This window comes from Saccostrea cucullata, unplaced genomic scaffold (assembly GCF_032062105.1).
Source record: "Saccostrea cucullata isolate Sc308-1 unplaced genomic scaffold, CSIRO_AGI_Scuc_v1 ctg8658, whole genome shotgun sequence".
In the NCBI taxonomy this organism is placed as follows: Eukaryota; Metazoa; Mollusca; class Bivalvia; order Ostreida; family Ostreidae; genus Saccostrea; species Saccostrea cuccullata.
In genome coordinates, this window is record NW_026926418.1 from 1 (window position 1) to 26,178 (window position 26,178).

The 26,178-nt window shown below is 33.6% G+C and overlaps 3 protein-coding genes and 1 pseudogene across 4 annotated transcripts; 2 read left to right on the top strand and 2 right to left on the bottom strand.

Annotated features, from left to right (window-relative positions):
* Window positions 1–1,525: 1,525 nt before the first annotated feature.
* Window positions 1,526–5,815, bottom strand: LOC134271647 (vacuolar protein sorting-associated protein 8 homolog). The gene is made up of 9 exons (XM_062753859.1): window positions 5,742–5,815; window positions 5,460–5,531; window positions 5,141–5,280; window positions 3,074–3,164; window positions 2,837–2,869; window positions 2,643–2,697; window positions 2,427–2,551; window positions 1,723–1,809; window positions 1,526–1,591 (listed from the first exon to the last, which is right to left on the bottom strand). The coding sequence occupies exons 1-9, from the start codon at window positions 5,790–5,792 to the stop codon at window positions 1,526–1,528; spliced, it is 720 nt and encodes a 239-aa protein (XP_062609843.1). The 5' UTR covers window positions 5,793–5,815.
* A 198-nt stretch (window positions 5,816–6,013) lies between these two features.
* Window positions 6,014–8,810, top strand: LOC134271646 (uncharacterized). 2 transcript variants are annotated; one of them, XM_062753857.1, is made up of 2 exons: window positions 6,014–6,047; window positions 6,182–8,810. In XM_062753857.1, the coding sequence occupies exon 2, from the start codon at window positions 6,444–6,446 to the stop codon at window positions 8,421–8,423; it is 1,980 nt and encodes a 659-aa protein (XP_062609841.1). In that variant the 5' UTR covers window positions 6,014–6,047; window positions 6,182–6,443; the 3' UTR covers window positions 8,424–8,810. The 2 variants fall into 2 exon arrangements, with proteins under 2 accessions (XP_062609841.1, XP_062609842.1); XM_062753858.1 differs by having other exon boundaries at window positions 6,024–6,093.
* A 1,030-nt stretch (window positions 8,811–9,840) lies between these two features.
* Window positions 9,841–21,122, bottom strand: LOC134271643 (annexin A5-like; annotated as a pseudogene).
* Window positions 21,123–22,744: 1,622 nt separating this feature from the next.
* On the top strand, window positions 22,745–25,951 carry LOC134271645 (uncharacterized). The gene is made up of 5 exons (XM_062753856.1): window positions 22,745–22,796; window positions 24,333–24,407; window positions 24,690–24,764; window positions 24,906–25,042; window positions 25,435–25,951. Exons 1-4 carry the CDS (start codon window positions 22,746–22,748, stop codon window positions 25,023–25,025), a joined length of 321 nt encoding a protein of 106 aa, XP_062609840.1. The 5' UTR covers window position 22,745; the 3' UTR covers window positions 25,026–25,042; window positions 25,435–25,951.
* The last annotated feature ends 227 nt before the right edge of the window (window positions 25,952–26,178 follow it).

Below are 26,178 nucleotides of genomic sequence, written 5' to 3' on the forward strand. Positions count from 1 at the left end.
TGTAGGAGGAGTAGCATTTTGAAAGAATTTCACAGAAATTTTTTTTTTTTAGTAACCACGGCAACAACGTTCATCGAAATCAAAAACCGATACACAGAATTATGTATCTTAGTGTAGTCTACTTGTGTGCTAAGTTATATTGAAATCAGACCAAAACTGTAGGAGGAGTAGCTTTTTAAAGAAATTTCACAGAAATTTCTATTTTTATTAACCACGGCAAACCGTTTATAAAAATCAAAAACCGATACACAGAATTATGTATCTTAGTGTAGTCTACTTGTGTGCCAAGTTATATTGAAATCAGATCAAAACTGTAAAAGAAGTAGCATTTTGAAAAATTGTTTAAAAGAGGAAAAAAGGAAAAAAAAAAATATTACATTATAAGTTTTTTTGGTCCTACAGTAGAGCTAAAAATTAACCCTTTTGAATTAACGTTAAAACAATATTGTGCATTTAAAATTAATTTGTCACTTTTTTTCCTCGCAATGTTCGTTTGCTTTAATTAATTTTAAAGACGTCACAAACGGCTCTTACGTCTAAAACAAACCAGTTTTAAAGGGCGCTAAATTCACTTTAAAGATTACCAAAATAAACAATTATGAAGAGGAAAAAATTAAAGAATGTAAATATAAACATTAATTCATATATTGGGATGTTTTCGGTCCATAAACCCCGGCCGGCCAAAAATTATATACTGCGCTAACGCGCGGTATTCAATTTGTCAGCACGGCCAGGTGTGTTATAGTACCGAAGACATCCCAAAATATGAATTCAATGCTTAAATATAATCAATAGAGCCCCACCCTAACACCAGAACCCCTGAACCCGGGGCTATGAAATTCACAAATTTGGAAGAGGCAGCCATAATCAACATAACTATGCACTTAATAGTTTATTTAATGCCCAGCAGCAGAGAAGAAGAATTTCAAAGAAATAATGCATTTTCACTACATAATCTATTTTGCCCCGCCCTAGCTCTGGAACCCCTGATCCCAGGGCCATGAATTTCAAAATTTTGGTAGAGGACTCAACGCTGATTATGATCATACCAATAGTGTGCCTGCTTGATGTCCAGAAGTAAAGCAGATTTTTACAGATTGCATTAATTTTAGTGGTTTGGCCCCACCCCAAGGCCCCAGGGGGCAAGGACCATGAAATTCAGAAATTTTGTTCCCCTTCACCCATACATGTAGATACTATATGCTAAAATTGGTTAAGTGGTTTCAGAGAAAAAGATGAGAATGTTTAAAGCTTCACCCATACATGTAATACTTTATGAAAAATAAAACTAAAATTGGTTAAGCTTTGGTTTCATTGAAGAAGAACATGACTGTTTAAATTCAATATGTTGAATTGCATGTTTAGATTACATACATTAACAACACATTTTACCAGATGAAAAATGCTTTAAATGTTAATTGACAAGTTACTCCGGTGAGCTAAAACTATGCATTTAAAAAAATTTATTTTTAAAAAGTCCTGTAGATATAAGAAATATAACCTAGATATAAGAAATATAACCTACTTATTTGCTTTCAAACACCGACCCTCCACTGTCACTACACACAGCTAACACTGGGCTGTCTGTAAACTGAACAAAGACTTCTCTTATAGAAAAGCTTACTAAAATGACATCTAGCAACAAAACCAAGGTTAGCCAAATCCATTAAATACCTATAGTGTTTATTACAAGTTATTTTTTTTAATATATATTTCTCTTACTTTGACATGAAGAACAGCTGATCCTGGTGGGTGGGCGTCTGTGATTGTCCTCAGCAGTTTTCCATTGGTTAAATCCCACATTGTTATCTACAACACCAGAATTGTCAAATTCCACATTGTTTTCTAAAACATTAAAATCACTCATATCCCTGTTAACATTTACTTAGTGTTTTCCCTTTATTTCAAAGTTAAGGGTTAGAGATCAGTTGGAACAGGCTAGAGGCTGGGGTTTATGTACAAATTTTTAATACACCTTACAGCAATTTAATTTTGAATTTTTATTTCAAAACAGCATTTTTGTCAACTGAAGCAGTCAATTTGGCCGGTAACCAGGTTCTAGGGAAAACACTGTTATTACTCAATAAGTCTCATTTTCATCCATCCCATATTACCCCTGAGATTAGTCTTTTTTGTCCAGTTGCATACATATGACTTAGATTAGTACAGCTCAGTCCCTGATCCACAGATCATGTAAGCTGGATTTAATTCAATCAAAGTTTGGTTTACTTGAGACATAGTTCTGCTGCGATCAAGCTATATAGGTAAGTAAGGTTTAATAGAATTTCCCGTAATTCTAATTTGTATTCAGCAAAGCCTTACATGTGTGCAATGCATTATTTGGGATTTAAACTTGGAATCATTGACTGTTAGTTCAAATCTGAGATATGCAACCAGCCATTAGTCCCTTAGAGTTCTAAACTCACCTGCCCCTTAGCAAACCCAGAGAGAAGCCTGGTGCAGTCCTTGTTGAAGCTGAGGGCAGACACGGACCCATACTGCTGGCCCACAGCGGTGCTTCCTAGGCACCACTTCAACACCTGTTTGGGATCTGAGGGAAACAGAAGAAAGGTGTCATAATAGATTACTTCCTAGAAAGGATAAAAAAAACTCCATAATGCAGAATGTTTTTGTTGTCTTACCAAACACCAGCACTAGTCCATGTGAGGTTCCAATGGCAATCAATGAGGAAACAGCCTGAAAAAATGTAACTTATACGTCAATTATAAAAGTGATTATGAAATCATTTCCTTAATCAAAATTGAAATATAGAAGATGTTAGTTTTGCACCACCTTATCATTGTTTTAGTACATGTATATAAAAATCATAATTTACCATTGCTGTTGGCATTCCTGCATCAACTCTTTCCTATATTAAATAGATTGAAAATAAATCAAAGTGAATAATAAAAAGTTTATATGAATTCATTTGAAAAGTATCATATTGAAAGTCAAATATGCTTTATTTTAATTCAAGAACCTAAAGCTTTTGCTTTAAGCTCCCCTGATAATCTAAATTTTACCCAAATATTTTAATAAATTATTTGAACAATTTGTAAGATATTTTACTAACAGCTGCACTGTGAAGTTGAGCTGCTATATTTTTCAAGCGGTTGGGTTTCAACACTGAACCATGTACTGTCTGTTTTATATCAATTTTCTTCCTGTAAGGTAACAAATTTATAGTCAAAAATAATAAATGCTTATCTACCTTTTCAACTCTTTCAAACACACTTACTTTATTTTGATTTTCAGTTGAATGGATTCCAGCAATTTACAAAGATATATCAAATGCATACATGTTAACCTATTGTGATGAAAAAGAGGGAGATTCAGACCTCAAAAGCGGTAGCATTGCGCGCGTGTTGTTTAACGCTTTGATTATCGATATCTTTCATGTAATATACATGTATATTATAAGCCTTAAATGAAATCATGTACCTACACTAATTAATCTTAAATATCAACAGCAATAAGAAGACAGAAACACCTTAAGTTTGACATAAATTGTACAAATTCAAATATTTTTCATGCTCATCATTTTGCTTTGGATCGCTTTAAAAAAATTGTGTGTGTAAAAAAAAATAAAGGTACTGAACTCTTACACTGGGTATCTAATTTCGCTAATAAAATATTTTTTATTCGAATGCTCTAAAATTCTACTTTTTATTTAAATCTATTCATAGTTAAACATTCTTCAATTCTGCCAAAGCTCATTCCGAAATTCCATATATATTTATTGAGATATTCTGAAATCAATTTCAAAAATGACCTACTTTCTTTTACTCGACATTAGCTTGGGCCCCTGGCCATTCACATGTAAACAGATGGTGTTTGAAGTGCGGCGAAGAGTTGCATAGTATTCGCAATATCTTTCAACAATTTAAAGTTGATTTCTTACTCCAGATTGTAATGTTAAGTCCGTAATAATATTCCTTTCGCGAAAAATTAATTTGAAAACGTCTACATCAACAACTACCGCCATGTTGATTATAAATGTGAATGAAGCCATGGTAGAACGAATTTTTCCCGGAATATATTATATACGTTTCGATTTTCAAAACAATTAGACTGCTAAAATGTTGTTTATGACTTAGTTACACCATATGATCAAATTAAAGAAAAACCTTGTAAAGCTTGAATGCAAATGAGCAAATATTCATTGAGTTTAGAATAAATTCCGGGGAAAATTTGTCCCGTCGTTCCCGCTTTACAATTAGTGAAGGCCCAAGCTGACGTCGAGTAAAAAAATTATTGTCAATTTGGGAATTGATTTCAGAATATCTCGAGAAGTATAAGGAATTATGGAATGAACTTTGGTAGAAATGAAGATTGTTTATATTTGAATAGATATGGATAGAAAGTAAAATTGTAAAGCATTTGATTTAAAAGAATTTTATTGGCGAAAGTAGGTACCCCATGAAAAGAGTTCCATACCTTTATTTTTTTTTCAACAACTCAATTTTTTTTTCTAAGCGATCTAAAGGCCTGTGCTTTACATATAGCATTTTGAAGAGTGATCTTTGCTGAAATAGCCTAGAAGCAATAATTCTGAATGTTCATTCAATTTTTAAACAAAACAAATGATGGCATTGTTTAATCTAGATCTAAAACAAGTTCGTATATTTCGTAGTATAAATCAGATTTCCCGCGATGATCGAAAACGAAAGTAGAGATTGCCACATGGCTTGGTTAATCGAGTGATTTCTTTTGACTTTATTGATAAAGTTGTGAGCTTCTGTCCTTTTAAAGGCGATGTCAAATGTTTTCATTTAATTCTTAAAAGCCGTATCTCCTTTCTCATGGCAGGGATGTTGATTAATTTATCGTAACCAATGTAATCACTGGTAGTCTTATGTTGTTGTCGTTGTCAAATCCGTGCTTGAAATCTATGTACAAAAAAAGCGTTTGTATGATTCCGAGTCAAATCACGCGATATCTAGCGAGATTTTATGAGAGTGGCTTCAAAAATGGATACCCAAGCGAACCAAAAATACTTTAGACGCAGCTTTTGTAGAAAAGCGGTAGATTTCTGAATTAAATCGGTAGGCGGGAGATGGAGTGAAAAAGCGGTAGACTCCCGCCTAAATCGGGAGAGTTAACATGTATGTCAAATGTGAAATGAATATAAATAACATACTTCTGTCTGGATCTTGCACTGCGATCTGTGCGATTGCTGTCTGAACTGGACAGAGAAGTTGTGTCCCCTGAATCCTTAAATGCCTGGACTGCGGAGATAACTGAAGATGTGTCATCTTCCACTGAATCGTAGTCTTCAGTCTGTATTTGAGTTTTGTTTAAAGACAGGGTATTAACGAAATGACAGTTTACTCACAATTATATTCAGATAAATTGGTTAGAATAAACCTAATATGATCTCAGTTCACATTTATAAATTATTTATTAACTGCCTCAAAAAAAATAAAATAATTATCGTCGAAGGTCGATAAAACTGTTACCTCATTGAGAATACTTTCTAGTGTGGGGTTTTCCACAGTTGGCAAATCAGACTTAAATTCTTCATCATCAAACTGAAAGATAAAAAAGACATCAAGACATATTACACAAATTTTGCCATACATGTACCCTTAAGGAGAATCTGATGACAACACCCCCTTTTCATAAAATTATTTGATTCCCAAACCATTTCTTTTTTACGGATTTTATCAAAATAAAAGAAACATCTATACATATTTTGTGTTAAACAATGTAAATGTTAAACATAGTGGTACAATACATACCTCTATTTCAAAGTTTAACAGGCTGTTTGTGTTTGGCGTTTCCTCTGTCATAACTGATGAAGAACCTGTGCAGAAGTACCTCGATCCCGATGTATTTTCTTTTAGTTTTTTTTCCAACTTTAACTCCAAAAATCTTTATTTTTGTCTAAAATTCTAATAAAACATAAAAGATTTATTATATAACATTTGATGAACAGAAACACATAAAACCATATATGTCTCTAATAAAAGTAACAAATGTATATTTTTATCAACTCGGGCTTGATATTACAAAATAGCGTCCGCCTAGTTTCATTTTGGGCTTGAGTAAGTAACGCTATCTTATAATCTTAGATGTTTTACGAAATGAAAGGTTAGAAACAAAGTTTTAATGTGTCTTTTGAAAAAAGAAATGATTAAAGCATACGTGACTTCTATCACATGTATTCTTTGCATTGTAGAAAACCCACAATACACGAGAAAGCAAGGAACAGCATGCAACAAGCAGTAAGTTTCTAGAGTGAACAATAGAACTAGCCAAACGATATGAAAATAGCTTGATTGGTCTTGAATATTTGTGGATTATGTAGGATCAGCCCATACTATGGGTAGACGATTAACTGCAGAAAGTGAGAATGCCTTTCTCATTCTTTTAATCTTGGATTGTGGTTGAATTCTGATGGAACTTTGTTAGTAGGAAACTAAAGAATATTTGTTTTCAATATGGAGGAAAAGATCACAGATGAAAACGACGAGGATCATGTTTATATTTTGAGCCTTCTGAAAAGTATGAAATCCCCAAACAGATTCACTAATGATAGTGGGACAACTGGAAATTCAGCAAATATCAGTTCAAATAGTTTAGTAGTCATGGATAATGATTCGAATACAAGTGAAAGTTTATCCCCTTCATCAAGTGGAGAATTTCCAGATGAAGATTTGATGGACAACTTCAACAAGATGAAGACGGGACATAAGTTAGACGATTATATTTTGGACATCCTGAAAAGTGAAAAATGCAAGAAAAATCTTCACTTTGAAAGTCACAAAACTTCAACCAATTCTTTTCTTGTTTCTGTCAATTCTGACTCTTCAATGGATTCAGATGAAAGTTCAGCAAAACCAGATTCATTGGAAGTATCTGATGTCTTAAATAAGCATGGCTTGCCAAGTCATAAACTGGATGATGTTTTACATGTTGCTTTGAAAATTGTGAAACCATTGAATATGAAGATAGAAAAGGTTCAACATTGTGAAGGGAAAAGGCCAGCCACTTCAAACTCCAGTGAGAAAGGAAATAGTAAGTCAACCCCGGTGTATACTTGTCATATGTGTAACTTTATTTTTAACTCCAAAGACAACAAGAATAGACATATGGCAAGTACACACAGTAAAAGGTTATCCATAAGAGGACATGGTAAATTGAGAAAAAATGCAAATAAAACACATAATTATGCTTCAGAAACAAAGGAGGGTTTATGTGATTTAGACAAGTTAGAAAAGTATAAAATGTCTAGTATGCATTCAAATAGTACTGACCATGAAGATGAACATTCTCAAAACATTTTAAAAGATTTCCGAGCAGAAAATGGAAATGAATCCTACACAGTATTGAAAATGAACAAAATGTCAACTGAAACTGAAGAATCACATCCTGAAGCAGCAGATTATGATTCTAGAGACTCTTTTGATGATGAAAATACAAGTGATTCATATTCATGCAGAAGAGTTGAAGTAAATAATGTAGTCAGAAATGATGATCTAAAACAGTGTTGTAGGACTAGGACCTTCTCAGAACACATGGTGTTATTGAATAAACATCCCAAGAAAGCAAAGGAAAATAATCAGGACAGAGAAATTATACATCAAGACAACACAGAGTCTTCCAGCAGTTTGTCTTGTCAGGAAACAGTCATAGAAGCAGAAGCAAAATTTCTCCCAGAATTGACAGAGAATTGCTTGAATTCTGAAGTTTCACATCCTAAAGGAATTGATGAAGTGTCATCATCATCTTTTTCTTCAAAACAATGTTCATCATCTAAATCATCAGCATCAAATCATCCACCTGTGTATCCACAGCAACCAGATTCACCTGTGTCTCCACAGCAACCAGATATAACAAAACCAGGTGCTTTGTTGAGGGAAAAGCACTGGATTATCCTTGATGCATCCAACAATTTTAATGGACCCTTCTACAGTGATATGGGAAACCATCAAGGCATTCACACCAAAAGTGAGGATATAGTTGGAATTAAATCCATAGATGATTCTAGCAAAAATATATCCTTATTTCAGAGTTGTGTGCCAATTTCAAGTGATTCTCTTGATGTTTCAAATCTCAGCAGCAGTTGTTCAACTAGAAGTGTTAATGAGTGCATGGAAATTAACAGTGACACTATTCACCCCACAACCTTTATGGAAATTGGTCCTAAAGATGAGTATACCTCACAAGAACAAGGATCTGGAAATGTCATTGAAAAGTTTTGTTGTGCTAGACACTTAACCTTTTTGGATTATCTTTCCAACTACCATCCGTTCAAAAGATTGACTTTCAAAACTGAAAACTCATCACGTGATGCTTCTGCTTTTTCACCACACAACTCCAATACTTCTGGTGTGCTTAACAATAGATCTGTTCCTTCTCGAGACTATATTCTGTCACCACCAAAGAAGCGGTGGAAGAGTTATTTAGAGGGAGATTAGGACATTGCTTTTAATGAAGTTTTATTTATGTTTTGACTGAGAGTTGCCATTGAAAATATCTTGTTTTATTTTTCATTTTATTCATAAAAACTGCATGATAAAGAAGCATCTTTAACTTGAACTTTCTTTTTATCTATATAAAAGGTTAACCATTGGCTGTGACTTACAAGATACACACTGCACAAGTTCAGTTTTTGAATTCATAGAGGCTGACTTTATAGTCAGTTCTCTCATTGTATCCCCCTATTGAGCTACTGCCTTCCTCTCATGCATGTTGAGGCTGTATCGTGTTCGATTACCCTCACAAATTCAGGGGGTCCCATGTCCACTCACGACTCTTGGATGTAGCGCCATGAGTGGACTGATGACTCCTGATTTTGTGAGGATGGTCTGTTGTGCAAATCTTCTTGGGAGTTTTGTTTACTTCATGCTTCTCCAAGCTGGCATTGCCAATTGATAGGTATATAAATTTAAAACATTGGGGGTAACAGCAAACAAAATCATGTTAGCAAAATCTATTAAAAACACAAAATACTTTAGATGATGTCTGTAAAATTTTACTCAAAAATATCCTCATATATTGCAGTAAAATGTTCTGTTGAGAAATACATGTACAAATATATCACAGATAATGGATGGGAGGGGGGGGATTTTTTTTCAGTCAAATTTTAGGAACAAGCATGTCTGTTCCTATCAGATGACATCATAAAAAGAGTTAAGGAGACCACAAAAAATTATATGCAAAATAAAAAGACACAATTTACTGTTAACCACTGAGTAATGAACTGCACACTGGAGAGAAAGAGAGGGACAGTTTCTCCATTCTTTCAAAAACACTATATATCTATTCTATATCGCATGATCAGTGCCATCACACAGTATATATTATGTGAAAGAAAGTAGAATATTTCAAGATTTTTTTTGTGAAGTATATATGTATGTATTAAAACAATAAAACCTGGACCTTGCACTCAAGAAATTAAGCAATACATATTTAAGTAAAAATCTTTCGAAATAGAATTTTGAAAACATAACAAAACCCACAATATGATAGCCTTTCATATGTTGTTGAGACATAAATGTAAAGTATTTATAGGAATACATGTACATGTATATACATGTAATACATGTAAAGTGACACCACAGAAAGGAAGTATTTGAGAAAAAAGATTTCAAAAATATATAATCTTTCAAATATTATATACTAAAATTCAATGAAGGATTGTATTTGTACAGTTCTGTTCATATGAAATGCAAAGTCATTCATTGTAAATAAAAACAAAATCAAAACAATAAATTTCATAACAACTTAATTTTGTTCCAATTTCAGACATAAACCAATTAAGAGAATTTTTAGATTTTGAAAAGATATTAAACATATAAAATGACAAGAAAAAGATGTTTACACATGATTCGATCCACATCATTTAATTTTCACAATTTTGAATCGAGTATTTATTCCAAAAAAAAGTTGAGATCTTAACATAATTAAATCATTTAATCTTCATATTTTTTTTATTTCTCAGTTTCTGTAAATTTGGACAAATTTGATTCAAAGACGTACTTAAAAAAAATGCCCAGCGATCCCCATTGTCTTTGGTTTTCACATTTTAACATTCAGCGTATGAAGTGTGTAATAATCTAACATGTAACAAACATAACCATGAGAATATTCTTTAGTAGTCAACACAAATAAATCTGGTCCATTGTATTAGTTTTTGCCTACAATGGCCATCAGAATTTTCTTGTAGTCCCCGGAGCAGTCCTGATCGATCCAGTTATACAATGTCTGCTTGGTCATCTCCAGGAAGCTGTCCTTGATCTGGACCATGTCAATCTACCAAGACAACCAATTAAATGAGAGCATAATATATAAAAAATACATATATAGAATAAAGCCCATAGATATATACTCAGAATCAAAGCAAATAGAGGACTGAGGAGACATAATTCTATGGACACACAGGTACAGCACAATATCTGTGTTGTTATTGAGCTTTGTTTGTAATGTAAATCTAGCCTTTTTTTAAAATACCATATAATACCAATCACAGGTATTTCAAATTTTATTTTTGAGAATGCCTGTGATAATTAGTAAATCTGATTTTTTAATCCCTAAAATATCTTGTTCTGTGCGTGACTTGCAATCTTTAGCTAATATTATAAATTCATTTATACAGCCAAACTTTAGCTTTGATTACAGATTTTAGAGAGATTTACTTCAGATCTGCTTGTAATGACACGGATAAGGTCTGAGTCATGTGTTCCAAGTCCCTTCATTGTCCACACGAGGCGTTCAGCAAAGTACTTTGGACGGCACTTCAGAGCCATCACTGTCAATCAAAAAAATCAAACTTTAATATACATCTTAACTTATTCTCCTGATTATGGAGAATGCATGCATGTGCTTGCATTACATTGAAAAATAAATGGTAACTGTCATACTAATGCAAAATAAAAATCTTGGGAAACTGAAAAATGATTCCCTACTAAATGTATCACTCACCCATTGTTAGAAGTCCTTTACCAAAGTTTCCTGAAGTCTCCCTATCAATTGTGTTCTCTACATCTCTTTGAGTCAGCTGGCAAAGTAAAGAATAGTTACTGATTAGATAAAAGTATTGCTCTGACAGGTGCATTGAGTTATTTTCACCCCCCCTTTTGGGGGGGGGGGGGTGTTATGGCCATTTAACATTTGTCAACAATTTTGCCCTTTTTAAATTTTGCCATTACACCATATCGCCCATTTTTTAAAGTTCACCCATTTGCATAAATTGCAGGGACAAATCGTCAAAAAAAAAAATGAAATTTGGGTTCAAAATGATTATAACATATTTGGTTTACAATTTCAGTTTAACAACCAAATTGAAATTGAGCTTATGTGGCTATCATTTCAATGAACAGAATACCCATTCAAAATTTTTCTTTTTCTTATGAACAGTCAGTTTAATCCCTTGAGGAATTTACCTTAACATATTCATCATATGTGGCCCTGGACTGGTAAACCTCGGGAACTGCGAAGATTCGAATCATCTCCTCCTCATTGGTGCCGAGCTGATCTTCAGTGACCTCAAACAGTTTCTGGGCATCCCGCTTGGCTTTGCCCATATTTACTAGCTTCTCCATGTTGATAACGAACTGCCCAGTTGGTCTGTCCTCAAAAGTGACAGGTTCCACGGCTTCTTCTAATGTATCTGGGTCAAGCTCTCGTCTTCCACCCTGAAAGATAGAATTTGAAATAAATCACCCTCCTGATAGAATTTTTGTTTGTCATTTTCAAAAAAAAAAATACATTCTTTTATGTATAATCCTATTTCATCTTAAGGTTCTAATTAAAGAAGCAATAGGGTTTCTTCTTCAAAAAAAAATCTTACTACTAAAAATGGCTTTTTAAATTTTAAACTTTGATACCTGACAAGCAGATATGAGGAACTGTTTGAAATCACCACTTGTGTCATCTTCAATGTCCTGTTCAATAAGAGTCTCCCCTTCCTTTCTGTTTGGGCTTGCAACTAGAAACAAAAAGAATCTTAAAAATTACATATTTTCAATCAAGATGAGTGTACATGTATATCTTTTCATCTGGTAGAAAAGTTTAACATCATTTTTTTTTCAAATTTCTAAGGAAAAAAAATTGATATTCATTCCCTCTGACAGAACCAGTACCATTGACTAAAGGGATGACCTTCACTCAAGGTCATTTGAACAAGGTCAGTTAATGGGATTTCTTCAGATTCTTGAAAATCATGTAAGTCAATGGATCAGAGGGTCTGAATTAGACCAAATTGACAGTTAAAATATTCTGTACTTGGTAAAAGAAAATAAAAGTTGGTTTACAGTATTGTTTGACTGATAAAAAAATTCTGCGTTATGTGAACAAATATTACCATCAGCATAAACTTCTCTGATTGCTTTTATCTGCTTTGGAGTTCTGGTCCCAAATATCTCAATAAGAACAGATTCATCTGTTCCAAGGCCCTGCAATTTTGAAAGGAGAAAATCTAAGATATTTTCATTTAGTGGAGAAAAAAATTGTTCATGTATACCATAATGTGTATAATTTTTTTTTGTTTAACTTACATTAATGGATTCTTCGATACAATAGGCACCATAATACCATAATGTGTATCAAATTTTTTTTTTGTTAAACTTACATAAATGGCTTCTTTGATACAGTAGGCATCGTAAATATGAGGTGGTACAAACAGAGACATCACGGCACTCTTGAAATCTCCACTCAGCTCTGATTCCAGTTCCTCAATCAGGTCCTAACAAAATATAATGGTTCATTATGGAGAAGTGTTTAAAAGGTATCAAATATTTCCTTTCACCTGTATGATAAATTATCCCTGCATTTCAAGCCAGTTTTTTTTTTTATCTGCCTGCATGTAAGTGCTCTAAAGATACAGTGATTTGTGATAGCATTTGGCCCTATTTAAATGAAATTTTAAAGAAGAGCTAATTCTGTATTTCTCACACATATGTATTTTAGATGTTTTTTTTTTAAAAGAATTATTATATGCATTTCCTTTCCAATATACCTGTATTATAGATAATAGCTATAACATAAACTACATGTATTAGGAGGAATAGTATATTGACTCATTTTCTTATTTTCCTCATATTTATTTCTCACCCAGGTCCCTCAATGTCAACTTTGTGTAGAACAAATTATGAGTTAAATAAAATGTGTAAGTGTATCAATATAAATTGCAAAATTCTGTTGTAACATACCTTTCCATAAGCCGTCTTAAACATCTGCTTGATTTCTTGCCTCTGTGCATTGGTACGATTTGCTATCACATGAATAATGGCCTCTTCATTTGTGCCTTGAAAGGGAGAATTTAAAAAAATGTACATACTTTGTAAGCAGATTTGTTTTTGCAAGAATTCAATTTTGGCAATATAAGCGAGGGTTTGAGATCACTAAAATTAATCAGAAGGTCTCCACAAATGGAAGCAAATGGAATATCAATATAAGCACTTATAATGATGTACTAAGTGTTCTCACAGCCTTTGGCTCTCTTCCTTCAATTAAATTAAGGGATTTTTGCCTCCGCAAATAAAACATTTTTTACAGTAAATAATATTTCACTAACCACAACCATCCATGGCTTCCTTCAGAAATATACTGTCCATTTCTGGATCCCATTTTTCCCCAGCAAGTTCTGTTCCATCAAACTCCTTCATAAAATTTACCATGGGGTCATCCTCTGGATACCTGGAATGTAAAGTTGAAGCATTGGTTATAATCTGTAGGAGTCACTCACTCATTGACATTGAAAGTAAATACTCAATGAGCAGTTAGGAAAGAACTTAGGCAAGGGAGATACTTTGAAAAGTATGAAAATATTACTCCATAGGAATTAAAAACTAATTAGACTTAAAAAAAAGTATTAACCAAAACTTGCAGGTTTCACAAAAAAACGTTCCTACTTGACTAGAGCTTTGACTGTAACCCACTTGACAAGAGCTTTGACTGTAACCCACTTGACAAGAGCTTTGACTGTAACCTACTTGAAGAGAGCTTTGACTGTAACCCACTTGACGAGAGCTTTGACTGTAACCTACTTGAAGAGAGCTTTGACTGTAACCTAATTGACGAGAGCTTTGACTATAACCTACTTTACAAGAGCTTTGACTGTAACCTACTTGAAGAGAGCTTTGACTATAACCTAATTGACGAGAGCTTTGACTGTAACCTACTTGAAGAGAGCTTTGACTGTAACCTAATTGACGAGAGCTTTGACTGTAACCTAATTGACGAGAGCTTTGACTGTTACCTACTTGACGACAGCTTTGACTGTAACCTGCTTGACGACAGCTTTGACTGTAACCTACTTGACGAGAGCTTTGACTGTAACCTACTTAACAAGAGCTTTGACTGTAACCTACGTAACAAGAGCTTTGACTATAACCTACTTGGTGAGAGCTTTGACTGTCCCCTCAGTGGGTTCTCAGAGTTCTGTCCATGTCCAGATGGCGCTTTAAGTTGGCAATGTAGTTCATCTTCAGTCTCTGCATAAAATCTTCATCTTCCTCCATCTTCTGTGCTAACAGTTCTTCTATTTTCTGCAAAGTATAACATATTTCAGAAACTTCCTTCTTTAGAAACACTGGAATAAAATTATTTACAATATTAACAAGAGGCGCAGGGGCCACATCGCTCACCTGAGCAATTGGCTAGGAAAAAGCACATATCAGATCAGAACTGAAAGTTTACTGGGTGGGGGTGGCTTGAATTTTAACACCCCCCCATGGGGTCATGATTTGAACAATCTAGAATCTACACTACCTGAGGATGATTCCCTATAAATATCACTAAGCATGGCTTTGAAGTACTTGACAAAAAGATTTTAAAAGGTTTCCCTATATATTCCTATGTAAACCTTTTATCGGCCATTTGGCCCCACCCTACCCCCGGGGGTTATGATTTGAACAAACTTGAATCTACAATACCTGAGGATGATTCCACATGAGTTTCATCTTTCCTGGCCCAGTGGTTCTTGAGAAGAAAATTTTTAAAGATTTTTCCTATATATTCCTATGTAAAACTTTGATCGGCCATTTTGGCCCCACCCTACCCCTGGGGGTCATGATTTGAACAAAATTGAATCTACAATACCTGAGGATGATTCCACATGAGTTTCATTTTTCCTGGCCCAGTGGTTTTTGAGAAGAAGATTTTTAAAGATTTTTCCTATATATTCCTATGTAAAACTTTGATCAGGCATTTTGGCCCCACCCTACCCCCGGGGGTCATGATTTGAACAAACTTGAATCTACACTACCTGAGGATGATTCCACATAAGTTTCATCTTTCCTGGCCAGTGGTTCTTGAGAAGCAGATTTTTTTAAAATGCCATTAATTTCTCTCTAATTCATGATTATCTCCCCTTGGAAAAGGGTGTGGCCCTTCATTTGAACAAACTTGAATTCCTTTCACCTAAGGATACTTTGTGGCAGGTTTGGTTGAAATTGGCCCAGTGGTTCTTGAGGAGAAGTTGAAAATGTGAAAAGTTTATGACGACGACGATGACAACGACAGACAACGGACAAATTTTGATCAGAAAAGCTCACTTGAGCCTTCGGCTCAGGTAAGCTAAAAATGAATGAAATTAAAGTATCAGAATAGCTATGATGGACCAATATTCTGATTTCTTTAATACAATGAAGTCCAGGTATAATGTGACACTAAGGACATCAGTTTAGAACCAGTTTAAGTAGATCTAAATAAGGTATTCTTTGCACATTTTTAACGATGAATAGTCAACAGATTTTTCTGTTTGCCTAATCATGACATGGAGAACACAGCGGGTTTGACCGGTCAACAGGGGATGCTTACTCCTCCATGGTACCTGATCCCACCTCTGGATGTTTTCTGATGTCTGTGTTTGCTCTGTCCCAATCTGTATCATTTCAATGGACCTTTGAGCTTCATTACTGCTTATTATCTCCATATTTTATTTGGCACTTTAGTTTTACGAGTGTCCTGTTTAACTTTCCCTTTACCTTTTGTTTTTTGGCCTTCTTCTTGTTCTTCCTCCTGTTGACTTTAATCTCTTCCTCCAATTCCTCGTCCTCCTCCTCTTCTTCTTCCTCCTCTTCCTCCTCCTCAGCCTGTTGTACCAGCTCCTCCATCTCACTTCCTCCCAGTGTCTGGGCCTATATTTATTTAATGTATATATGATGTCAATTACAACTGAAGATACCGTACTAAAAAAAGTTTCAATTGATTGGTTTGTGTTAAAAATCAAATACACATAAGGTTATCACATCGTTTCAATTATTTTGAGAGGAGGAAGGAATCAGGGTCATCCCTAAGAATTAATGGGGATATTAAAAAACTTGTAGAAAGGGATATGGGGTTCTCCCTCTTGAAGGAGGTGAAGGGGAATACAAGAAACATTACAAGCCCCAGGGTCTTAGGGAAAATCCTGTAAGAACCTTATATGAATAGCCTTTTGGCAGAGAGGGAACACATTTAGTGAGACAATTAATGGACTAATGTGAAAACAAAAAAGAGAGCTTGAGTGCGGTTACTACATTTGTCGATCTCATCCTTAAGCAATAAAACTAGTTTTCATTAAATAGAGTGTTAACTTTAGATATGTATAGCAACCCCTTGCAACTGTTCTTACAAAAGTACAGGTTCAAAATTAATCGATTGCAAGCCCTATTAAAAATATAACTATAAACATAGAACAAAAATCTTCTACATCTTTATTTAATTAGACAGATGACTTACCGCAGCATTCATGAATGCTTGGTTCTGGTTCCACACGTTATTGTTGATGACGACGGTTTGGGCAGATGGGGGCATCTGATGCATCGCTGGCATTCCCATCTATCAAAAACAGTGATCTGGGTTATTATAGTGTCACTTAGATTTGATGCAGAATGATGTATGATGTCATTATGATGTCATGCTAATGCATTTTTGTTAAAAATGGTTACATTAACTTATATATTTGAGAACGCCACAGGAACAGTTCATGAATATTATGTTAGACTGCTAAATTTCTTTGTGTATCTAAAGGAAGTAATTTGTAATAATTATAATGTTGAAATATAATGAATTCAAATACATGTAAGTTAATTATTAAGTTGAAATATAAGATTTTCAGGAAAGATTATGGGCATCACCAAGTTCCCAAAGAAGCTTTAGAAGAGTATTTTTCCATTTCGGTAGTTTTCAACATTTTCACAATATAATACAACCAGAATCCTTCAACAAATATCTTTATTTTCTTTTTTTTATCTAAACCATGAAATTGATTTAAATACCACATTTGTAAATTGTGTACAGCATGCTTACCGGGTATTAGTAAAAAAGTAAATATATACTGGGGTACACAGAAAAACTCAAACATCAAATTGTGAGTGCATTTTTGCAGTTTAAAGATGTCTGTAAAATGAATACTCAATGAAAACACAAAATACAAAGAATCTAGGTTTTTAAGTTTGTGAATGTAATTGGTGTATATAAAATCACACATGGACTTGAATTGTATAAACTTATATCATTCACTGCTTCTTCATGTACAAATATGTATATATCTGATATTCTTCATCAATGATTTCAGTCTCTTTTATATTATTAGTTCTGATTGTACCCCCCTCTCTCTATCTCAATAATACTGTCAAATGTGTTGGTCGGGAATTAAACAACTTTTAATCATTTTTTCATCAATATGTTACTTCTGGTCAAGACTGGTTAAAGTTTGTTCAATGTGCTTTACTTAAAAAAAGATGAAAGTATAAAAAGTTAACTAAATACTGATAACAGAAAACAGACAGACACAAAAACACAAATGTTAAAAAAAAAATAGAGAATATAGTTAATAAAAGTAAAAAAAAAAAAAAAGATTGAAAAACACAACACATATACACTTGTATTTTGTCTAAAGCAATGAGGTAACCCATATATAACCCTTTTTTTAGGAAAAGGAAAATTAAGAGAAATAGATTTCAAGTTTCTATACATGTATTCCTCTTACCTGCATATTAATTTGCTGAAGGATTAAATAAAATGTACAAGTTAAACACATTACTTCAATTGTATCATTTATCAATATTATGTATACCATACTGCAATTGGTAAAATACTACAGCTAAGAAAAAATTTGCAACCCTATAGCTAAACTTTGTGGATTTACCTTTCTTTAAAGTCTTAGAAAGACACTTATGTTCAAAGCAGTTTTTAAGAAAATTTGAAAGTTGATTCAATAAATGAAATGCAGTAAATGTTCCAGAAGATGAATGAAATTGTTCTACTACAAAATTTCTGAGTTTAACTTTTCCATTGCGAATGTAGATTGTGTGTAACATACAGGTGTTTGCTACCAATGGCAAAACAAAGCAGAAAGCAGAAAATATCCTTTCAGGATATTTAACTTTCCTCTCTATCCCCTCTTCCCCTGAAACTCAATTCTGATATCACTATGTACTAACTACAAGTAATGCAATGTCAGCAAGTAATTGCGTTGACCCTGAGGTCCATGCAGTAAATATATAAACGAGGTTAAACCGGATGCCCTCGGCATACGCCAGGCTACGCATGCGCGAGAATGCTAGAGAGTTCCAATTGGCAATGCTCGGCTTATTCCGCTACACCAATCGGCTTTTCCGATTAGCTTTACGACCTCTGACGGAAAGACCCGAGATGATGCGATTGAGAGTTCATTGATGGATTCCAAATTTCTAATGTATACACATAACTAAACATTCATTCTATGGCACAAGCATTCTAAAAAGTAGGAAGAACTTGCAGTACATGTATATATTATATAAGACAACTTAACAACTTGAATTTAAAACTTCATTCAACGACGGGTTCTAGGTTTTAAAAGATAGAACAAGTCTCCAACAGCATTAGTTTTGTGCATCAAGGCTCGCAAAATAATCTGATATACAGGAATCCAAATACAGTTTGATACAAGTCTGTAGCAACAGTTTTCCATGTGATGGATGGGAGAAAACAAAAAACAGAAAACAAAATCTGCGTACAATAGAGCTGTGCTACACGTGTACCATCAGATCTAATTTCCCAATGATAGATCTTTTCTGAACAAATCTAGAATACTAGTACATGTATATGTAAAGTCCCAACCGTTATGGATTATATGTATCAAAATAGTCCAAAACAGTCAAAGTAGGCAGATCATTGTAGAAAATGTGAACGAAACTACATGAATATCCAATAAACTTAGAAATTTTCTTTAATTAATTGAATTTCGGCTAGAATCACATGCATATGGTCCACGTATTGTAGTCCTTTTTTTAAAGGACAACAACTTGTTTTAATATTTCACATAAATTAATAAAGTTAAATGTTTCTGTATCACTATGTACATGTATCACTATGTACACAACTACAGGCAATACAATGTCAGCAACTTGAGTAATTTTAATATTTTTTCACAATTAATCAATTTTATTGTTTCTCTCTATCTTACCATTCCAAATCCACCAAATCCAAAGCCTGCTGCTGGGGCTTGCTGGTACGGATTAGCTCCATATCCATACGACGTGTATCCACCTCCATACGGATTTTGCATGGGTGGATAGTTACTCTACAACAGATGAAGAATTTACAAATATACTCTATATTATTTTAAAAAGTTTAAAGCAAGGAAGGATGTTTATTTAGTAAAAAAAATTTTTTAAATAAAATCCTTTTATTCATTTACCAGTGTTAAGAATAAAACCAAGCCGTATATATTTTGACAGCCTAAAGCTCTAAAATAAATTTTACTACATTGCATAATACTGGATCACTTTTATGATAAGAATTATGCTTAATATTTTTGTTATACATGCATATCAATGACGCTACATATTGTATAATTATTTTCTTCAAGTCATGTATGAAAAGTATGCAAATTATAAGCATTTAAGATCAACTCACGCCATAGTATGCCATTTTTAAAATTCTTTAGTGCACCAGTTATTGAGGTTTCCTTTCTGTTAAAATAAAAATGTTATAAATGTGTTTAAAAATTGATTAACTTGTTCATTTATACTACTGTACAACATATTCTTCATAGCTTTATATAACATATTTGAAAAATTATTTCTCACAACACAGGGATTACTTATGATGTATTGCCCTCTTTAATGTCCAAGTGAACTCACTACAACTTAAGTAGAACAAAAAGAACATACTGCCTTTTGATTTTCATGAGGCATTAGAACTCAACACAATACCACACTGTCAGGTATTAAATATAGGAATTTTTGCCTTTCCTTCAATACGTCGTACCAGGGGGACTCTGCAGTAAAAAGTTACAATAGTATGGTACCCTTCTATAGTTTACAGCCTTTAGCATGTATCCTTATTCAGCTCACTCATATTTTTGTCAAATGAAAGAGGACCAAGTGGACCATTATGGCAAAATTAGTTTTTGGGTTTTTGACTACATGTTCAAAACACACAGATTTTCAATTGTGTTTTATTAAATCCTTTTATTTTTAATCTATGAAAGAGATTTTTTGTAAAATTTGCTGTTACAATGGAGAAATGATAGATCCCTAGCTCAACCTCTGTGCCCCCCCCCCAAAAGATCAATAACCACAGCATCCTCTTCTACCAGTACGTGGTCTCCGTCAATCTGTTGACTATTATGCCACCTCTAGCTATATTATATTGTAATTTACTCATTGACATATAATTATAAATATTTAAAATGATGATAAATTTATTTTTTATACCAGTTCTTTCATAACACATTTCATTTTGATACAGTCATTGGTTTTAAAAATTTCCATTATATCATTAAGTGATTAACGTTAAAACTTCGAGTTAAATGAATAATGAACATTATACTGATGATAAAAATGCAAAATCCCATGAGTTATTTTCGTAAAATCAGTATTTTAGAAAATAGCATACCTTTTTGCACTTACTCTACACAGAAATGATGAAAAGAAAACTCAACTTTGCAAGTGCGCCTTCTTAGCAACGCAAAACAACTCTATTATTTTTTAGCGCTGTGCACCTATTCATATTTAAATACGTTTATTTTGCAATACCTGTATTTACATGATATGTTTTGGATATTATCTCTATTTTTTCAAAAGGGTGCCCATGTCCAATAAAACACAATTTGCAGAATTTATGAATTTACCTAAATCAATGCAGATAATGTTTTTGTTTGGATCGAAAGAGAACTTGCTAGCTCGATGTTTGTCAGACGCTTGAACTCAGAAAGTTTTTGACGGTTGAACTAACTGATTCCGAATTGAGAAGATTATAATAATTAAATAATCAAATGTCTTGAGCAAACCCAGCAGCTTTTTATAAATTTTTGTCAATTAAGAATAAATGATATGAATTGGAGTTCAAATCCGTGGTGGGATGGCGGTGATAGGTTTAAGGGGTGGATCCGGATGTCTCTCTCTCTCCTCTCTCTCTCAACCAGTGACATTTCTACTTGTTCAACAATCTGATTCTCCATGTATGTGTTTGCATTTTGTATGCCAGAGCATCCGTTTTACTCTACAGCAGAGACAATCATAATAGATAAAAAAAAAATTAAAAATAGAAACAGGCTTGACGTAGTATCAAAATGGAGAGGGCCGGGGGGGGGGGGTCCAACTTCCACCACTCTTTTCCCAACATAACTTTTTGTTGATTTCTGATTTATTTACCCCATCCCACCCCCGAAACACGCACATGCGCCTGTTTTGTTGCGGTTAGATTAATCAACTTAGGGTAATGTGGAATGTATGAATACCGGTATAATCTGGTCGTGGTAAAAGAATATTAAGTTGGAACGTATCCCTGAGTTTGTTAACGTTTTAAACTGTTTGCAATCAAACAAAACATACCGATTATAAGTTTATTTATGAATACTGAAATACTATTACCTTGATCTGAATTTTGCAATACTACTATGACGTAAAATTTGAATTCCTTTTGCGCACTAAATCACTACTTTTGTGAGCTGATACTATAAAAAAAACATAGCTTCTTTACTTTATGCTCGTGTCTCCGCAATATTTTTTTTTCTTTTTGAAAACTTTACTTGGCATTGCCCACCCATCCCCTTCCTAAACTAAAAATGTTTGGTTCCCACCAAACGGAAATTGCTTCCAACGGCCCAATTTTCATTTAAGGGGGCCGACTGTGGTTTTCATTGCGCCATATTTCGCGCATCATAGTTCAATAAAACTTATTTATTCTTATTAAAGTAACTTTTTTCACAAAAATTGATAAAATTTAATAAATATAAGAAATCCTAGGACAAAAAAACCTAATAACAAATTTTACATAACAAATTTTTACAGCGATATTTCAAATAATGTGTAGATTTGTTACGTTAAAGTAGACTGAAGTTCTTAATTTAAAAGATGTATAAATTGCAAAAATTCAGGTTTTATTTCTATAAGCTCCCGAAGAGACTAGTGGTGAGCAATACTTTCACTAGTAGAGTAAAGATAATTAAATTTTTACTTTTGTTATGAAATTTAACTGACCCGGCGCCAAAAAAACGTTACTGTGGCGGGAACTAGTTTATGATACTTCCAGCCGTATGACGTAACATTTCAATCAACTTTGTAATATGAAGGTGATAAACAGAGACTTATTTTTTCCAAAATACTGAAACGATTAAAAACACACAAGAGGTAAGCAAACAATGATTTTACTTTATTAAGTCAGCATTTAGGACCTAGCTTTACGTGAAGTCCTTGTCGATGACGTCATGCTTGGTAACTGCAAGGTAGCGTTGCGTTTTGGTTACTGTTGTTAGTTACTCACTTCGATCAGTATAGAGTAGACGTGCTTTTCACAGAGCGATAAAACCGACATATTTCACAATGAAAAGACAAAGATCTTCCGAGAGAAAGAGCCAGAGTGTGTCTAAGAGGGTAATTCTTTAGGAAATAAAGTTTTATTGGACCTAAATGCTTCTTTTGATGTGATTGTATGGGGGGGGGGGGGAGGGGGTTACGAAAATTTCAAAGTTGTCGAAGGGAAGCCTACCTAGCACAATGTACTAATACATTGTACATTTCCTCAAATTTGACATTTAAAACAAAACAATTTAGTGATAGGCCTAAAGTTTGAAGAAAATATCCAAATTTAATAGATCTTACGTATAAACAGCATAAATCATATAAATAAAACACATCAATGCCCTATGGTGTTGATAAAGATATAAGGGTGTATAGGTATAGATATGTAGGGACCTGGAAGGCGTAATATCAGTGTGGGGGTTGGGGTAGGGAATACTGTAAAACATTACCCTAAACCCTTACATTAATTTGATTAAAGCTATAGAACTTAACAAAAACTCAAAACAGAGGAAATGCGGTAGCTCTTACACAAATCTTTTAATTTTCGTTTTATTTTTTTTCAAAATAGCCTGCTTTTTCTGCTAAACTTAATTTGGATCACATTAATTTGAATGCATACTTACATCATACGGTAGGCCTATAATATGTTGAGAAAAAGTTTGTTGACTTGTTCAAGCTTTCCGAAAATCAATAAATAAACATAGGGGAGGGCACTCTATGACGACCGAGCTTTAGTTGTCCCCCATTGACAATTTAAAAAAAATAGGGGGGGGTGCGATTAATTACAGTGTCCTATTTGATTTAGATCATAAATTCCTAAATTGCTTTTTAAATATTATTTTATAATATTAAACTAGTATAAACATGTACCGGTACTTACTTATTTAAAAGTTTCACTGTCGAAAAAAATACCCATGATACCGGTCCAAACCTTTCAAAAACATCAAATTGCGATACTAGTAATATCTGTCATTTTGACCATACTGATATTGTTTTTCTGGACGATCGACGAAAAGGTATTATTTTACAAATAATCCCGCCGATTATCATTGATCAAAGCATTTTTATATTATAAGATTATGCATAAAGTACAATTATTTATTTTTATTTGGTTTTTTTTTATGTAAAGTGAGCGTTACTAATTTTTTTTATTTAATTAAGATTAAATGTCGGCGTCACTTAGAAAGAAAATATCGATTGAAACCAGGTTAAAACATTGGATAATAAGTGAATGGCAAATCCCTCCAAAATAAATACAAAAAATACAATCGACTTATAGGCGAGCAAATACGGTAACCACAAACAATATGAAAGTCAGTTTTCAACACACAGAAGTAAATATGTACGAATATAACAAGATACAAGAAATATTTTATTTGCAATTCAAATTGATATACAGTGTAATCCGATTACCTTGAAATAAAGTAAAAATAATGTTTTCAACCTAAACTATAAAATTAATAATATAAATCTGATGTACAGTATACTATTTAATAATTATGTATACTAGTATTCATCTGGCAGTGCAGTTAAGAAAAGCAAAATTTCACATATACAAATGTATAATTTCATTTTTGTAATAAATGACTTTCCTTATTTTCATTTTAGCGCCGTATAGATGTCTCTTCAGATGACAGTCGTCAGTGGTACGAGGTGATGCTTGCTCTGGCAGCCAAATCAGCTGTAAGTTCTCCTTTCGGTAGATACAAAAGTATCTATAGCCTCTGTCTCTCTCTCTCCAGCGATACTCTCTATATTTTTCTATCCTTCCTCTCCAGTGCAAACAAGTCTTTACTTCTGCTGCTCATGAATGGAAAGAGCACATTAAAGACTGGGTAAGAGTCTGAGTTGTGTGAAAACTCATTTAGAACATTTATAGATACGATGTAATTATTTTTCTGTGGGTCTTATAAATTGGTCCGCTGTTTTATCAGAAAAGTACAATATTTCAATTTTTTTTATTAGTATGAGTTGACCCATGCCATCAACAAGTCTGAGGAGCGTAGGGAGTTACCCACCATACCTCAACCTACGCACCAGGTACGTACCGCACTCAACATTGTTCGAACCTAATACATACTTTGTAATCATTAATATGTATAAAGTTTGGAGAGAAACCTTTTATATCCTTTGTCTTGTAATTAACTTTTGGCTGTAATTTACGATGTTTTTCTCTTAAAGATGGAATGGTTGGCTAGAGTGAATTTTGAACACAGACCCATGCGCCGCAACGTACCAGAAAACAGACGCCATAAAGTCTCCAAGAAACAAGACTTGAATTCCTCTTTTTACGTCTACTAAAGTGGAGGATGATTTTGGTGAGTTAATCCACCGGAAACCTGTATCTTAAATGTGATTAAAAAGCCTTATACTTTCTGCAAGTCTTTGCCTTAATTTCTGCTACCCTGTAAGTCTTGAACAGAAAATTACATTACATACCGTATTTGAAACTCTTTAATTTTTGTGTTTTTTCTCTTTCGTTGTTTTCATGGCAGGAACAGACTATCCATTCATGTCTCTTCATGAAAGTGTTAAATTTCATACATCGTGTTTTTCTCCAGAAACAAAATAAGATCATAACAACTAATCCCCCAGCCCTTAGATGCTTTATGCTCCTTTTTCTCGACCTGTAATGTTTGATAAATATGCTAGACCGTATGCATATTCTGAAAATATTAATACAATTATACAATTTTCTTATTTCTTGCAGGTATGGGGCAAATTGTTTGCAAGAATCTGAAACACATTGACTGCCACAACATTCACAGTACCGTGCACTGACTGTATCTGTATTTTGTGTACCACACACTTTTCGTGGACCCAAATGCCTGACTATAGATAGTGCTATTAAAATTACAATCTCAATGCTAACGCCACAGCCATAGCACCATGCAGTGACTGTGCTTGTATTTAGTACAACACATCTTTCATGGACCTATATGTGCTCAGCTACATGTATAAAGTGTGTTTTAAAGTGCCGATGCATGTGCTAAGTCCTATTTATGCACTGCGTATTACCAGGTGCTATGTGTGACTTTGCATAGACATTGTTAAAGAAGACATTTGCTGCATGTTTAGCGGATGTGATTTACTAGTATTTCCTTATATGACAAAGTTTTATTTGCCTCTGTTCTTTTAAAGACTTACCATTACTATTATAATTTTTGAGAGCATTTTTATTGACTTTATATAACTCATTCATATTTTTAAATTATTTGTACATAGTACATGCATGTTACTTTTGTTGTTGTTTTAATATTCTTTAAACAGATGAGTTTGCCTTAGAGTTACTTTTCATCATCATCGTCCTTCACACTCTGCGGTATGTAAGACAGGCTTCCACACTTTTGTCTATTCTAGTCCAGCCTAGTTGATTCCCATGTTTAGTGCATGGCTTTCATCTTATTTTTCACCGTCCTTCTCCAAGATGGTCTTGGCCTCCCTCTCCTTTTTT

What these genes read in the sequence shown, in the direction of transcription:
- LOC134271647 (XM_062753859.1), bottom strand. Translation starts at nt 5,792, where the DNA reads ATGACAGAGGAAACGCCAAACACAAACAGCCTGTTAAACTTTGAAATA. An exon ending in CAGGAATGCCAACAGCAATG is followed by an intron (nt 2,698 to 2,836) that starts GTAAATTATGAT and finishes ACATTTTTTCAG; the next exon opens with GCTGTTTCCTCATTGATTGC. An exon ending in TGGACTAGTGCTGGTGTTTG is followed by an intron (nt 2,552 to 2,642) that starts GTAAGACAACAA and finishes TGTTTCCCTCAG; the next exon opens with ATCCCAAACAGGTGTTGAAG.
- LOC134271646 (XM_062753857.1), top strand. Translation starts at nt 6,444, where the DNA reads ATGGAGGAAAAGATCACAGATGAAAACGACGAGGATCATGTTTATATT.
- LOC134271645 (XM_062753856.1), top strand. Translation starts at nt 22,746, where the DNA reads ATGAAAAGACAAAGATCTTCCGAGAGAAAGAGCCAGAGTGTGTCTAAG. An exon ending in GCCAGAGTGTGTCTAAGAGG is followed by an intron (nt 22,797 to 24,332) that starts GTAATTCTTTAG and finishes TTTTCATTTTAG; the next exon opens with CGCCGTATAGATGTCTCTTC. An exon ending in TACCTCAACCTACGCACCAG is followed by an intron (nt 24,765 to 24,905) that starts GTACGTACCGCA and finishes TTTCTCTTAAAG; the next exon opens with ATGGAATGGTTGGCTAGAGT.